This window comes from Canis lupus, chromosome 11 (assembly GCF_011100685.1).
Source record: "Canis lupus familiaris isolate Mischka breed German Shepherd chromosome 11, alternate assembly UU_Cfam_GSD_1.0, whole genome shotgun sequence".
In the NCBI taxonomy this organism is placed as follows: domain Eukaryota; kingdom Metazoa; phylum Chordata; class Mammalia; order Carnivora; family Canidae; genus Canis; species Canis lupus.
In genome coordinates, this window is record NC_049232.1 from 21,301,142 (window position 1) to 21,318,132 (window position 16,991).

Genomic DNA, 16,991 nt, shown 5'->3' on the forward strand with positions numbered 1-16,991 from the left:
AAGAAAGGAGTGCTTGCTGGGTTAAGGGCACTTTGTCCACTCAGTGTGACTTCATGGAGGGCTGAAAATACCATTACCAGAGCTTGTACCTGAAGCTGCTTCAGGGTGTAGGACAAGATTCCACTGGACACTTGGCAGGGAAGATTATGAATTCCCAACTGAAAACCTTTTGTTTCATGGTGGGCAGTCTATTAACACTGTATATTTAAAACAGACACCTTCCTGATTGCTTAAAACTAAATTTAATCATTGTATCAGAGAAATGCCTGCAATAACTTCCTTCTACAATTCTCAAGATGCTCTGCTGAATAAAAGGAATTTTGCTGCAACCATGATGCCTTCAATATGAAATGTTCTGGCAGCTTCATTGCTTCACTATTGTGGTTCTTGGAAACTTGTCACTTTAGATTCCTCAGAATTCTTAAATAACTTTTCTTCTGACTTCATTTACTTAAACATCCCAGAATAGCTTCTTGAGCTATAAGTTTGATGATCCAGGAAACTATTTATAACAGGATGAGTACTCTCTGTGACTGATGTTATGTTTTATTTTGAGAAGGACAAATCATTAAAAAGATTGATAGGGCCAATGGTATTTTAAACTGAAAGCAGAGCCAGGGCAAATAAGGTAGGTAGGTATGATGGTGGAACACAAAAAGATACGGTTGTACATTTTTGCCAGTTTAGTTAAAGGCTGGGGAGGTCTCCCACAAGAAGGAAGGCAAGAATTCATAACCCAGACCTAGTGATATTTTCTTTTTTAGAGATTATCTATTTGAGAGAAAGAGAGGGAGCACGAGTGAGGAGGGGGGCATAGGGAGAGGGAGAGAGATAAGCAAACTCCCCACCGAGTGGTAGCCTGACATGGGGCTTTGTCCCATGACCCCAAGATCATGACCTGAGCAGAAGTCAGATGCTTAACTGACTGAGCCATTCAGGTTCCCCCAGACCTACTGATATTTTAAGTAGAAAAGTCACTTCAGCCTATGGCAGCCTGGTCTCTGTCTGCCCAGTGCTTATAACCCAGAGTGGGCAGACACAGGACTCTGTCATTACAAAGGCCAATACTGTTCTTGGTGCCATTGATATCCTCCTAGGTAGGACACAAATATAAGACAGAAGGTCAAGGTCAACCTTTTTTTTTTTTTTTTTTTTTTTACTGTGGTAAATTACACATAATTATCATTTTGACCATCTAAAAGTATATATATCAGTGGCATTACATATACATTTGTACTATTGTGTGACCACCAGTAATATACATCTCCAGAACTTTTACATTATCCCAAACCAAAACTTTATGCCCATTAAACAGTAGCTCTTCATTCCCCTCTACTCGTAAGCCCTTGCTAACCACTGTTCTATTTTCTGTCTCCATGAATTTGCCTACTGATTTCTGTGGCATGTCGATATTGGATGGGGGCCACCAAATGTGGGGCAACCAGATCGGGTGAATTCTTTCACCAAAGGCAGAACAAAGGAGGTAGAAATTTACTGAAGACTCCCCAATGAAGTGGTGGGCAGGACAGCAAAACAGAGATTGCCCCGAGGCAGTGCTAGGGGGCTGCTGTACAAGAGGAAAGGTGAGAGTATGGGAACTCACAGCATTTTCCTTTTTTGGTGCCTGATTTACAACAAATGGGTGTAAATAACCCATTGGTCAGTTAGCGCTTATGGCTGTTTTGAGGTGGGTTGCCTAATGGGACTGTATCAGCCAGGAGGCCTTCCTCCTTTCTCAGGCTTACATAGTTCAAGTTGATTGCCCAAAAGCATCCTCTAAAGTTTCCTCCTATAGATTGAATCATACAAAATTTATCCTTTCCTGTCAGACTTCTTTCACTTGGCATAACGTTTTTAAAGTTCTGCCATGTTGTAACATGTGTTAAAGAGTTTTATTCCTTTTTAAGGCTGAATAGTATATCATTGCATGTATACATCGTTAAAAATCCATTCATGCATCAGTGATTTTTTGGGTTGTTTTCACCTTTTGGCTATTGAGAATAATGCCATAAACATGGGTGTAGAGTATCTGTTTATCCCTGTTCTCTATGCTCAAAGGCCTTTTCTTGCTGCCTGTACTCCTATTACCCACCTCCCTCCCACTTTAGGTAGCACTCAGTACTTGGTGTTGAAGACAAAGCATGTTCAGTTTAGCCAAAATATAAGAACTGTGTGGTACTTTGCAAGGGTACAGGCAAACAATCTGGCCTTTGGGCACTGCTCCAGGAGACTGAGGGTGTGTGTGTGAGAAATGGAGATTTGAGAAAATGTACTTTCTTCTTGGCTCATTCATTAAAAGATCCGATTGTTCTAGCCTTAAGGTTGAGATCTTCAACTCAGTCTCCGTTTCAGCAATACATCAGTTTTTGTAGTTTTCAGCAAACCATGCTAAGCTGTGTTTTTTTTTTTCCACAACTTGAAAGCAGGCTTTTGCCTTTCTGTAAAGTCCTCCTAGCCGCCTCCATTTTGCACATAACACTTGCCGCCTTGTATTGGGATTCATTTTACTTTTTTAGCTGTCCTCAAGGCCGGTGGGATTCGGGTTTTGGGAGGTTGAAGCTTATATTATACATTTAAATCCTTTAAAAAAAAAGTCACAAAGTATTTAGGACAAAAGAATCACAGTTACTGGAGACTTGGAGATACAGATTCCCCCACTGAGATCTCTTCAATCAATTTATCAGAAATAAGGACACCTGGGTGGCTCAGTCGTTGAGCGTCTGCCTTTGGCTCAGATCATGATCCAGGGTCCTGGGCGCAAGTCTTGCACCGGATTCCACGCAGGGAGCCTGCTTCTCCCTCTGCCTAGGTCTCTGCCTCTCTCCCTATCTCTCATGAATAAATAAAATCTTAAGAGAGAATAAATTCTTATTATCTAGAGTTGCTTTCCGATGGCAGGATGGAGTTCGCCAGCTCCTGGAACACTCCGGAAGTGAGGGGCCCTAAAGTTTAAGATTCATTAGCCTCAAGTAATCCTGTCACTTACTGGCTGGTCTGAGCGGACCTAGGTAGCGTATCATCCATCTGTGACTCTTGCATTCAGCTCAGGACAGGTGCTTGGATTGTGTTGGGGATTTCAAGTTTTAAGTCTTATCGGCCTCTAAGGGCGTCAGCAGCTTAGAGAACGGTGAGGCAAGACTGAGAAAAACCACGCCAGTGCGACCGAGACGATTCCCGTTCTCCGCCGGGGAGGGCGCTGTCTCGGACTTGGACAGAGACCTACCTAAGGCCCGTCTCAGGGCCTCTTTCCAAGGGCAGCCTGGTCCTCAACGGGCCGACCCGCCCTAAGGGCGCAGACTCTCTGGGTTCTGAAGCTTAGTCTGCGCTTCCATTTTGGGGGCGCAACACAAAGTGGGGCGCAGGAGGTCCCATCACCGGAAGTTTCTTTGATGCAGAAAAACGGCGGAAGTAGGCCAACGGCCTCTTCGGTATTTTGCCTCAAGCTGGCTCTCCTACTTTCTTCTAGAAGGCAAGGCGCCCCACTGCTTTCGGCCGCCATTGGGAGTCGCTGCGGCGGGCTTTGCGCGCAGGCTCAATTGGCTTCCCACCCCTCTCTCACCCGCTCCATCCCTTCCGAGGTTTTCCTGCCTGGACATGACGTAGGCTCGTCGTAACTGGGGGCGGAACTTCAGAAGGAAAAGCGTCTGAGCCGGGGTCTCGCGAGATCACGCTTCTCCTTCGCAGTTCTCGCGCTACGGCTTTACTCTCGTCGCGACGAGATCTTTCGAGATCTTCTCCGCCCCCGCTACCGGCGCCTCTTCTGCGGCCGCTGAGCCGGAGCCGGCCTGAGCAGCGCTCTCCGCGGCGGCTCCCTTCCCAGGGACCTACGCGCCCGCGAGGGCTCCCTCACGTCCCCCGCCAGCCCCCGGCCCCCGGCCCACGCGGCCCGCACTCCGCGCGCCAGCCCCACCTGGGTCCGTGTCCCGTTTCGCCGGCCGGACCTGGGCTTGAGCCCGAACTGTAGCCGGCGCCATGTCGGTCGTGGGGATAGACCTGGGCTTCCAGAGCTGCTACGTCGCCGTGGCCCGCGCCGGCGGCATCGAGACGATCGCTAATGAGTACAGCGACCGCTGCACGCCGTGAGTGTGGGGCGGTCCGGCCGCGTGCGCTCGGGGTGGGGAGGTAGCGCCTGCTCTGGTCTGCGACCCGCGCGGGCTTGGGGAGCGCGGGCCGGGAGTCCTGGTGGGTAAGGACACCCCGCTGGGTGTCAGGTCGCTGGTGGCCACGGCTCGCCTCGAGGGTGTGCGCCGGCGGCGATGCCTCTTCCTAGCGGCCTGCCGGTTGAGCGAGGGCTCTGCGCGGGTGCTCCTGCCAGCGGAGGGCACGGGTGGGAGCTGGAGGGAAGGCAGCGGAGGGCACGGATGTCTAGCGGACCGAGTTCTTTCAGAGGGCGGAGGCCAGGCCCGGGGCGCACTGCCGTTTCTTCAGCCTACTACAGAGTTCAGGGCTTTGCACACAGCAGGCGCCTAATAAAAGTTAGTTGAATCGAACGGGTTCTAGTGTCTGCCGGCGGCGTGAAGATGGAGCGGCCAGAATCCCACGTGAGTGGGGGCGGGGCAGCACCCGGAAGAGGGAGCCAGGGCACCGGAGGCTCGGGCTCGCGGTGGAACGCACAGCTACCAAAAAAAAAAAAAGAAAAAAAAATTACTTTGTGAAGTCAATGTGTTTTTTTGATACCTTTCCGTTCACGTCGGCTTTTCACATTGTTTCGGTATGTTGAACTCTGTTGGGTCATTTGCGGGTCCACACCTAACAGCGTTTCACTTTCATAGTTAATACATTCCAACCAGGGTGTTGGCCGCAATTGTTAATGAATGACTCAGGGTCTCACTTTGACTTTTAGAGCCTATAGTATGTTAAGGGACCAGTATAGACTCAGCTCTAAGAAGTCGTGACTCACTCAAGTCTTTCCTTGGGTAAAAAAAGTCTGCTTTTTACTGTAGAGGTACCAGTTTTGGGGGCAAAATCTTTCTTTCCTATTTTATTTATTTATTTATTTTTATTTATGATAGAGAGAGAGAGAGAGAGGCAGAGGGAGAAGCATGCTCCATGCCAGGAGCCCGACGCGGGACTCGATCCCGGGACTCCAGGATCGCGCCCTGGGCCAAAGGCAGGCGCGAAACCGCTGAGCCACCCAGGGATCCCCTCTATCCTTTTTTTTATTTTTTTTTTTTTTAATTTTTATTTATTTATGATAGTCACACACAGAGAGAGAGAGAGAGAGAGAGAGGCGGAGACATAGGCAGAGGGAGAAGCAGGCTCCATGCACCAGGAGCCCGATATGGGATTCGATCCCGGGTCTCCAGGATCGCGCCCTGGGCCAAGGCAGGCGCTAAACCGCTGCGCCACCCAGGGATCCCTATCCTTTTTTTTTTTTTTAAATTTCATTTACTTATTCATGAGAGACAGAGGCAGAGACCTAGGCAGAAAGAAGTGGGCTCCCTGATGTGGGACTCGATCCCAGGACTTGGGGATCACGCCCTTGGCCGAAGGCAGACGCTCAACCACTGAGCCACCCAGGCGTCCCATTTTTTTCTTTTTTTAAAACATTTTATTTATTTATTTTTGACAGACACGGGCAAAGGGAGAAGCAGGCTCCCTGCGGGGAGCCCAGTGCGGGGCTTGATCCCAGGATCACCAGGATCACTGCAAGACCTGAGCCAAAGACAGAAGCTCAACCATTGAGCCACCCAGGTGCCCCTGGGGCAAAATCTTTTAGGAAGTTTATTATTTTCTAGGTTCTCTTACTATTTGTCAGATGGCCTTTCAAGTTTTCTGTTCCAAAGGGATCCCTGGGTGGCGCAGCGGTTTGGCGCCAGCCTTTGGCCCAGGGTGCGATCCTGGAGACCCGGGATCGAATCCCACAACCGGGCTCCCGGTGCATGGAGCCTGCTTCTCCCTCTGCCTCTCTCTCTCTCTCTCTCTCTCTCTCTCTCTGTGACTATCATAAATAAATAAAAATAAAAAAAAAAAGAGCCTGCTTCTCCCTCTGCCCCCCCCCCCCCCCCCGTGACTATCATAAATAAATAAAAATTTAAAAAAAAAGTTTTCTGTTCCAAGGTCTATCTTCCCCCCTGATGTTGGTCACCCTTCAGGAGTTTGGTAGCCAAACTAGATTGCTACCTCCACTGATTTTTGCTGCCCAGAGACCCACAACATTTCCATTACATTTGTCAAATTTCTGCCTCTTGTTTTAGACCTAGACCAGGTGCTTCTTTGAAAACCCATCCCAGATCCTAAAATGTGATTTGATGTCCCTTTGTCAATTAATTTATAATTTTTCAGAGCCTTATAGAGTATTCACATATAGTTTATACCTGTTTAAAGCATACACTTCCAGTTTTTAGTGTAGTCACAATACTGCAACTATCCCTACAATCAATTTATTTATTTATTTTTTAAATATTTATTTATTTATTTTTTATGATAGTCACAGAGAGAAAGAGAGAGGCAGAGACACAGGCAGAGGGAGAAGCAGGCTCCATGCACCGGGAGCCTGATGTGGGATTCGATCCCGGGTCTCCAGGATCGCGCCCTGGGCCAAAGGCAGGCGCCAAACCGCTTCGCCACCCAGGGATCCCCTTACAATCCATTTAAAAACATTTTCATGACTCCAAAAGAAGTCCTGTACTCATTAGCTGTCACACACCAGTACCCCCTATTTTTTATAGTTTTTAACAATGAGTTTTATGTTCTAATTGCAGGGAAGGTATTGTTTATTGATTTTTTTTTTTAAGCACGGGTTTATTTTTGAGTATTTAAGCATTAATTTTTTATTTGATACTGTCTTCCTCTCCAGATCCAAGTTTGTAAAGATAGTCTTCCCTAAGAAATTTAAAAAGGCTGGTGCACTGAGTCAGGTGCTTAACATTTTTGGTCCTTTCCTGCCTAGATTTGAACATAATTTTGATCTAGAGGGAGGAGAATTCCCCAATATTGGAACTAACAGTGTTCCTGTCTTTTTTTTTTTTTTTTTAGACTATGTTATGCCCCCTTCCCCCCCTTTTTAAAGGCAAACAACAGCTTTAACAGTTATCAAAAATTCCATTGTTTGGGACTGAAAATTGTTTCACATACAAAAAGATTCATTTTTCCAAATTGAAATTAAGTTTGTCTTAGTGACTAGATTATGTGTGACCAGATACATCACGTAATTGTGATAAGAAAATACTACTTAAATACTTTAAATGGTTTTCCTTATATGATTTAACCTATATTTTATATTTTCCAGGAACGTCTAGGAAAGTAATTTTTGAACTATGCTTTTGATTAGCTTAAATTTCTTTCTTGGAGTCCCTAAGTAGAAAACGAGAATGGAAAGATTAATTTTTGTAGTAAAGGAAAATGGATTTTTGTCTCAGGTACACAGAGACTATGATGTGGGTTTGCTTTAGTGGAAGTGAGATGCAGATTCTGGAGGTTTGGCTGTGTTGGAAGTACCTCATTTCACATAGTGGGTGTAATAGTTTTTCGATTCAGTTTTTGAGGATCTGGTTGACTCTTGTCCAGAAGAGACCCTTGCTTTTCCACCAAGTACAGGCTTGCTTCATTTTAGCAACTGCTGAGTGCCTCCAATATGTCAGCCATTGTGTTAAGCATTAGAAGTACTAGAAGTACTCTGAACGAATAAACAAGATCCTGCCATCATGGACAGGAGTAGTGGAAAAAAAAAAAGCCAGATGCTAAACAAAGATGTAATTACCAACTGGTGAAGATCCAGATGGGAAAGTACAGAATAGGATGATGGGATTGGGGGGAGCTTATTTTAAATTGGATGAATGAAAGGTGCTTTTAAAGAAGTGCCATTTAAGTTGAGACCTGGAGAGTGAGTAGAAATTTACATGGACCTGGTGGGTGGGTCTAAGGAAGAGTTGATTAAGGCAGAAGGAACAGCTAGTGAGGGAGACCAGAGGCATTCAGACTGCCTGGCACACTTGACAGACTGAGAAGATCATAACTAATCTTGAGCCACTTGTGAGAATGGTGTGAGACGGATTGGAGAGGAGTTAGGCAGGACTTTGTAAATCATGTTGAGGATTTTTATTTAGGTGCAGTGAGAGTTGATGAAGTTAAAAAAATTTTTTTTAAAGATTTTGTTTATTCATGAGAGAGAGAGAGAGAGAGGCAGAGACACAGGCAGAGGGAGAAGCAGGCTCCATGCATGGAGCCCGACGTGGGACTTGATCCCGGGTCTCCAGGATCATGCCTGGGGGCTGAAGGCAGCGCTAAACCGCTGAGCCACCCGGGCTGCCCAGTGCAGTTTAAATTTTAAAAATATGGTTTGCTATTTTCATGGAGAATGGTTTTATCTGGGAAGAGGAAGAAGTAGGGTGCTACTTAGGTTAGGGAAGTATTTAGTCCATGTGGGAGCTGTTCTCCACTAGTGTAGCATGGGAGGGAGGTGTGGGTGGCTTTGAGATAAACTTTGGAGGTTTAAATTAGGAGCATCCATGTAAATGTTTTTTGATCATAGGCTTTGGAGTAAGATGAGGAACCTATTTATATATTTAGTAGGATTATTACACTAGAAAGGTACAACCTTAAAGCTTTGGAATAAAAATGTTACTGGAGTGCCAGACATTACTGAAGAATTGGCCCATACTTTCCAAAAAGAACAACTTATAGGGTAGAAATGAATTACTTAAAATAATTTCTCTATGTGAATTGTTTATATTATGATTTTCATGGACTTAGTTCCTAATAAAGTGATATATTAGGAATTTAAAGAGATGAAATTGTCTATTAGCTGCCCTTGAGAGAGCAGAAGCTGAAAGTATGTACTTTCTGGTTAACTGGAATATTAACATATATATAACTGGTGCAAGAAACATATTCCTATGAAGTAAATTTTTTTTTTTTTTTTTACGTGTTGTGTAGAGCTAAGTATAGCAGTAGGATCTTGAGTCTTTTGGATTTAAAGAAAAGGAAAGTTGATTTGTTAACTAAAGTTCACATTGCTTACACCATTCTCCTGTATATGTTTGATTGCCAGTTGTGAAAGTAGTTCCTTAGAATCATTAAGGAGCTATAACAGAATCTTGTATACAAAATTGGTAGACTAATCGACAGGAACTTTATATCGTAGGCTCTCAGTTGGGTTTCCTAAATGAAAACATTTTAACAAGATATGTGTTTGTTGTAACAATAAAAAGACTAAAATGCTGAAGTTCTTGTCCTTCTCATTATTTGCTGTTGGCTGTATATCCGTGCGTACCTTTTCCCCATACTTCTACAAATTTACATGGGGGGGTGGGTATGTTAAATAGGATCATATTATATTTTGTAAATTTTCTTTCACATATGTTTTAGACCTCTTTCAGAGTCAGTAAATATCAATCTCTACCTTCTTAAATGTATAATGTTCTTCATCGTGGCTGTAACATTTTTTTTCAAGCAGGTTATTTCTAAGTTTTGTAATAAACAGTTAATTGGAAAATAGTCTTTATAATTGGATTTACTTGTTAATGCTTTTATTTTTGTTGGGTAGAGTTACAGATGTGAATTTGCTAGTGCAAAGAATACACATTTGAACCTGTATATCAATGTGGGGTTAGGGATGCTGACTTTTGTGCAGTCAAAAATCTATGTATAAAAACTTTTGACTTCCCAAAAACTGAATCGCTAGTAGCCTGCTGTTGACCAAAAGCCTTACTTACTGAAAATGTAAATAGTTAACATGTATTCTGTATATATATTCTATATTGTATTCTCAAAGTAAGCTAGGGAAAAGAAAATGTTAGTAGAATCATAAGAGGAAATCCATTTATACTACTGTATTGTATTGAAAAATCTATCCATACATGGACCCACGCATTTCAGACCATACTATTCAAGAGTCAGCAATGTATTCTTAAAGGACTGTCACCAGGATACTTCACACAAATTTAAGGGATTAATTTATAACAGGAAGATAAGTGATTCTCTCACTGGGCATTGTAAAGATTATAATGAGCTGAAACTAAAGTGTTTAGTGTAAAGCTGTTCACAGTAAATATCGCTCAGGTGTTTTCTAGTATTGCTGTTAGTACTTTTTGTACTTTTTTTTTTTTTTTTTTACTATTCCTCTTCATTTAATGATATATATATATTGGAATAATAAAATGAAAACTATTGAAGTTTGCCTGAAGGGTTCATAGTTTATAGCTTTTAATGTGTGCATCTTCCTGATTGGAGAATTTGCTGTGCTTTAGGGAACTGTGTATCCTAAGTGTGAGTTTGGTCTGTTTGATGTCAGGTTTTTGGGGTACTTTCTTGTTCAGGGCTAAGGCCGTAAGCGATACTCTAACTCACGTAATCTTTTCCATGACAATTTTGCTTAAATCTGTTATTTGATAATCTAAATGTTATTGTGGGTTCTCTGATAAGCTCATTTTTTTATATCAGTTAAGAATTAGAGCAACAGCTGTTCTAAATATCTCAAGAGCAGTTCTACACATTCTTACAAACATGAAACTGCCTTTTAAGGATCTGTGTTGATTGCAGCTGTTCATAACATCCCATTAGAATGTGCATAAATATTTGGTCACTAGTATCTCTTACCCAGGAAAGGGAGAACTGTGTTATTCTCTGGCCTAAAAAGGTGATTATTTCTAGGATCTGATGATTAGAACAGAGGAGGAGTCTTTTTTTGGTTTTATTTATTTAGTATTTATTCACGAGAGCCACAGAAGCTGAGACATAGGTAGAGGGAGAAGCAGACCCCATGCAGGGAGCCGGATGTGGGACTCGACCCCAGGTCTCCAGGATCACACCCCGGCCTGAAGGCAGGAGCTTAACCGCCGAGCCACAGGCGTCCTGGAATAGAGGAGTCTTGAACTAAACTACCAACCTGTACTTGGGAGTGGAGTAACAGTAATGTCAGGTAGCAAGTGTCTGTTTTTAGCAGCATTGAATTGGAATGGTGTGGCATAGAGAGGAAGTCTAGGATAAAGATTCTTGATGTCTAGAGATGTAACCATTCTAGGTGTAAATATGAATGATGTAAAGCAATGGTAAATAAGAAAATAAGTACAGTTATGGATGGGTTATTAAGTACAGACTTAAAGTATCAGTGCAGAGGAGAGGTTACGTTGGGGGAGTGGAGTGATAGAAAAGGCAGGGGTGGGACTTGAGCACATGGGGTTAAAACACATGGATGGAAAGATCGGGATGGTCTAATTGAAGGTATAGAAGTAGTACTAAATCTAATTGGTTTGCTTGGCAGTACAAAAAAAGGCACATATGGGGTCTGGAGTCTGGTAGTCCTGATTTTGAATCTTGGATGCTTATATTTACCAGTTATGTTTCTGGATACATTAATATGACTTGAATCAGATCTTTTTTTTTTTTTAATTTTTATTTATTTATGATAGTCACACACACAGAGGCAGAGACACAGGCAGAGGGAGAAGCAGGCTCCATGCACCGGGAGCCCGACGTGGGACTCGATCCCGGGTCTCCAGGATCGCGCCCTGGGCCAAAGGCAGGCACCAAATCGCTGCGCCACCCAGGGATCTTGAATCAGATCTTCATTTATAAAATTGGACCATAGTAGTATTGAGCATTTGGGAAAATCAAGTATAGATTGCTAGACTTCACTGGCAAAAGAACAGGTGTGGGAGCTTGACCTTGCTTGGATGAAAGAGACACTGCCATAGCTAAAGATTGGATGCAGGCTCTGTGCAGATATTGGAAGTTCCTGGTGAGTGGGGAGTAGTAGATAAATTTTTAAATATTTTGTTCCGTACTTGTTGCTTGTAAAAATCCTAGTGGAATAAATCAGCCACTGAAGATTTTTTAGATCACGACTTAACTATATCTGTTAGCATTGTATAGGAGTGTTTACTTAAATGCTAATGGTGGCCATGCGTGGTGGGGGCAGGGGCGGGTGGTTGTAGAATTACAGATGTTTCTTTTCTTTGTCATACTTTTTGTTTTCTAATTTTCTGCAATGAGCTTAAACTAACTAGAAAGCCCTGGACTAGGTTCTAGAATGGGCTCTAATATTTGACTTAATCTTTTGGGATTTCTTCACATTTAAATATTAGGTTTCTTTGTGTGAGCTTTTATTTTTTTATTTTTTATTTTTATTTTTTTGAGCTTTTATTTTTAAAAACCCTTTGTTTTGTGCTATTTAACTATTTACCCTTATTCAGTTCTTTTTGGATGAAAGTAGGACTTTTTATTCTTCATGGGTTGATTTTGAAGCTAGCTGACTGGATTTTAATGAATAGTTTGGAAAGGTGAAGCAGAACTTTCATAGCAAACTAGTTAGTATATTTTTGTGTGGAATTTAAACCAGGATTTCAGTGGAACAATGGTAAAATCGCTAGTACTTTATTATTTATGATGTGCCGATCTCTGATATAAATCCTTCAAACGTGGACCAACATGGAGCACCTGGGTGGCTTAGTTGGTTAGGTGTCTGACTCTTATTTTGGCTCAGGTCATCTCAAGGCTGGGAGATGGAACCCTTCACTCTGTGCTGGGTGTGGAGCCTGCTTAAGATTTTCTCTCTCCCTCTCTCTGCCCCTATCCCACCCCCCAAAATGGTGTATCAACAACATTTAATTTTTATAGTAGGTATATGAGGTAGGGTTATAATTTTCCCCATTTTATGTTTTTATATATTTTTTGCAATCTGCATTCTATTCCCAGGTTTATTCAGCACAATCCTTTCAGCCTACATGACAAAGTATAAACACAACAGTGCTGGGGCACCTGGGTGGCTCAGTCAGTTAAAGGTCTGCCTTCGGCTCAGGTCATGATCTGGAGTCCTGGGTTCAGGCCCCTCATCAGGCTCCCTGCTCAGTGGGGAGTCTGCTTCTCCCTCACCCCTCACTCTACTTGTGCTTTCTCTTTTTCTCTTATGTAAATAAATAACATCTTTAAAAAAAAACAACAGAACAGCACCTAAAATGCTAGAAGTTTATAAGACTCAAGACAAAAAATTTATACTGACTGTTAAAAAGCCAAAAAAGCAGTGTATGTTTTGCCAAGGTAGCCTGCAAGATCCCTATGAACAAGAGTTGCGATAGAGGGGTCTGTGATGACCCTGCAGAGCTTGCTCTCAACTTGCTCATCAATTTCAGAGAGAAAGGGAGACCTGGGATGTGGGTGTGTGTGCATGAGTACATGTAAAAATAGAACCATTTTCGGTAACTTACACGGGGTGTTTGACCCTAGAGGCTGGGAAAGGACAGGGCCAGGGGAGCAGGGCCAGGCTGGCAGGAACAGCAGCTGCATGAAAGTCCGCCTTTTCCTGAGACGCTCTGCAGACCAACAAGCAAGGGCATGATCAGGCCACCAGACTAGCCCCTGGTCATTTGTGGAAATGAAAGTCATACCTGCAGGTTGGGGCTACACTTCTACCCTGCTTGTCCCTGCTGGCTTTGCTACTAAATTGACTCTCTCGGGAACTCAAAATATGGGAGCTTTCTAGCCAGAAAACTGGAAGGCATCTTTATAGGCGCAGCCCTGAACCACAATAACACTCCTGCAGCTGGAACTTTGCTTTTGGAGGAGATGTCCCCGTTGCTGTCTTCAAAGCCTGCCCTAAGTAATTTTTTCTTACCAATTCTCCTTTGGCTAGGAAAGTGACAAAATTGGAGTGGATGAGATAGAAGTTATAGGGCCTAGTGGCTATTTATTGGCAGAAGTTGGAGCTGGAGTGGCTACTGTGGCAGCAGCAGCCATTGGAGCGACATCGCCTGGAGGGCATGGGGAGAAGAGGACCTGCCATGTGGAGGGCGATGGCAGCATTTTCCTGGGAGGGCTGAATTACCTGGGGGGGGGGGGGGGGGGGGGGCGGTGTCCTAGTGATGGTAGCGGTGGGCAGTGATCTGGCCATCAATTTGTTCTCCGTCCATGTCCTTTAGCACCTTCTTGGCTTCATCTGGATTTTCAGACTCCACAGATGCATAGCCTTTAGAAAGATAGGGTTACATCCTTTCTACAGGCATTTGAGTCATAGTAATTTTCCCAGAGGTGGAGACCATCATCATCACGTGGTCCTTGCTCACATTTCTAGTGAGCCTCCTGATAGACATTTGAGCTGGTTTAGCGGAAGGACTCTGCTTTTTCCTTTTCTTTTCATCTCTTTTGGGTGTTTTGGATTTGAAATGGGAATGCAGCCTGTTGTCATGCAAATGCCCAGAAGTACTTGAGCTAGAGAAGCTGCTGGAATTGGAGCTGTAGGTTGTGCTGTATTTCCCTAGCAGCTTGACACTGAAGGGGGGACCTTGAATCACTGCTGGAGCCTGTCCTGGTGTTGGGGGTAGAGCTGGATCAGGACCTGGTGCTGCTGCCACCACTGGAAGTGCTGCCCTTGTTCCAAGTTTTATCCTTGTCAAGATCCTTCTCGCTCCACTCCTTGGTGGCCCCTTTATATCTTGGTGGCCCCTTTATATTTAGAATGATCCTTGGACTTCTCATCAGAGTGATTTTTGTGTTTGGTAGGAGGAGGATCCTATCTTCATGCCTTTGTGACCTACTCCCTCTCTCTTCAACTGCTAAGGCCGAGGCCCTAATTTTCCCCATTTTAGAATTTTAGAGATTAAGTAACAGAATTCACACAGCTAGAAAAGGCAGAGAAGAGAGTTGGATAGACCCATACTGATTCTGGTGTTTGAGCTCTCTGTAAATACAGTAAAGTTGATGGCAAAGTGGAAAAGCTAAGCATTTCTTTTTTTTAGTGTGATAAGCTTACTGTTAACAGAACTTTTTAGGAATGTAAGAATTGCTTTGTAATGATAGGATATTGGTTTCTTAGGATAAGAAGACTGTGGACTTTCCCCATATTTGGCAGGAGTTATGCCTTGTTTGCGGTCTTGTTTGCCTGCTATATCATATGAAGATTGCCATTCCAGTAGTGACACTTGATTGTTTTCTAAGAAGTTAATTGTTTGTAGTGTGAGTATGAGCCAAAAAAGGATGAATATGATTGACTCTTGAACAGTTTTGGGGTTGGGGTGACTTGGGAAACCAAAAACTTAACTACTAATAGTGTGCTGTTGACTGGCAGCCTTATAGCAGAAACAGTTTAACACATTTTGTATATTGTATCTACTATGTATTGTATTCTTATAATAAAGTAAGCTAGAGAAAAAGTTATTAAAATAATAAGGAAAATACATTTACAGTAGAGTATCACAGAATATCCATGTTATAAGTGGATCCCCACAGTTCAAACCAGTTTTGTTGAAGGGTCAGCTGTAATTTGACCCGAGACAAACTTTTATTTAGCTTTTCAAGAATTACAAAGCAGCTCTTATTACTGTTAAGGCAGATGTAGATTTTAAAAGTAAGGGGATCCCTGGGTGGCTCAGTGGTTTGGTGCCTGCCTTTGGCCCAGGGCGTGATCCTGGAGTCCTGGGATTGAGTCTCCCGCATCAGGCTCCCTGCATGGAGTCTGCTTCTCCCCTGCTTGTGTCTCTGCTCTTCTCTGTCTCTGTCTCTCCCTGTCTGTCTCTCTCTGTCTCTCTTGAATAAATAAATAAAATCTTAAAAAAAAAAAAAAGATTATTTATTCTGAATCCCATATAAGACTCCCCACGGGGAGCCTGCTTTCCCCTCTGTCTGTGTCTTTGCCTCTCTCTCTGTGGCTCTCAGGAATAAATAAATAAAATCTTAAAAAAAAAAGTAAAAATGTTACCAGACTTTAAGGGAGAATATTACCTAGACCAACTCTGTACAATAGAACATTTGTTGAGATGGAGATGTTCTGTATCAGCATTCTGTATGCAATTCTAACAAGTTTTAAGAGATAAAAATGATTTGAATTTTACTTGAGGGCCATTGGGAAGGCCTCACAAAGTAGGTAATATTTCTGGAGAATGAGTGAGGTAAAGAAGGACGAGAGCATTTCAGGTGGCAAAAGTGGTACTAGCAAGGAAGATGGAAAGACTAACTTGGCATTGGTTCACTATGCTTGATATGCAGGTGGAAAGGGGTTGGGGTTGGGGTGGTTTGAGCCTTAAGTTCCACCATAAAGCATCTGGGCTTTGTCAATTACTGGTTTTGTTTGAAAGATAATTACAAGCAAGGTGGCTTCAGGGTTAAACAGGTAGAATAGAAAATTGTCCAACAGGATATATAATAAACTTGAGAACATTAATGTTTTCTATTGTTAGGGCCAGCAATTGTTTTGAGGAGATGAAGGTTTCAGTTTTAAAGGACTGCAGTAAAGAATGGAAGATAGATAACACTGCCCTGTAATTTACCTTGGGGTTGAGTTGTTGGTGGGATCTGGTGGCTTTTTTAGAAAAGATGTGAGTTTACCAAATCGTTAGGGTTAGGCTAGAAGGCCTTTTTGGGGTGGAGAGTGAATGGAGTGGATAAATGGTCTTTAGTAGTTTCCTAAAGGGCAGCAAGAGCTGTGATAGGAGAGGCATTCCTATGGTACCGAGAACATTTAAAAAATTAGTGATTAGGTGTATATATATGCAGAAAGGCTAAGCTTGACCACCTGTGTTTCTTGGAGGCTATCTCCAGTATCTTCTGGGCCTGCAGTGTTTAGGGTTCAGAGCAAATCTAATAAGATCCCAGGCTATGCTGTATTTATACAGTGCATAGCTACTTGCACCTGCTCTGGGAGATCGACTAAAGGCTTCTTACCTATTGGGTTGAAAAGGCCACTGAGGCACAGAGAGGCCCAGCATTCTGGCAGATTGCACAGGGCTGCTAGTAAGTTTGTCTAAGTGAAATAATCCTCAGTAGATCATCTAATGTAGTCAGATGTGGACCAAGGCATTATGGCTCCAGAGCTTATATACTCTAAATTTGAAGAGCTTGGGGTCTGGGACAGATAGGGCCATAGCTAGAGTGTAAGTATGGAGAAATGGCCTAGAGTCTTGACTCCATTGCTTTCAGATTGTGACCCTGTATAAATTTACTTATAATCTTTTTGGACTCAGTAAACTGAGATGGAGTGCTTTTTTTGAAGATTTAATGAGGGTAATACACAGCAATTTGTGCATTCCTTGTTACTAAAAGAGGAAGAGGACAAGGTTTTA

The 16,991-nt window shown here is 43.1% G+C and overlaps 1 protein-coding gene, 1 long non-coding RNA gene and 1 pseudogene across 2 annotated transcripts in view; 1 reads left to right on the forward strand and 2 right to left on the reverse strand.

The window, feature by feature from the left end:
* Positions 1-223: 223 nt before the first annotated feature.
* On the reverse strand, positions 224-4,567 carry LOC102155353. The gene is made up of 2 exons (XR_005366672.1): positions 2,987-4,567; positions 224-2,580 (listed from the first exon to the last, which is right to left on the reverse strand). It is a non-coding gene; the product is annotated as an uncharacterized LOC102155353 (long non-coding RNA).
* HSPA4 (heat shock protein family A (Hsp70) member 4) overlaps positions 3,749-16,991 on the forward strand; it is a 47,869-nt gene continuing 34,626 nt past the window's right edge. The window contains 1 exon segment of the mRNA NM_001048016.1: positions 3,749-4,079. Within this exon segment, the coding sequence (NP_001041481.1) occupies positions 3,973-4,079 (107 nt within the window). The 5' untranslated portion in view covers positions 3,749-3,972.
* Positions 13,621-16,793, reverse strand: LOC119873997 (annotated as a pseudogene).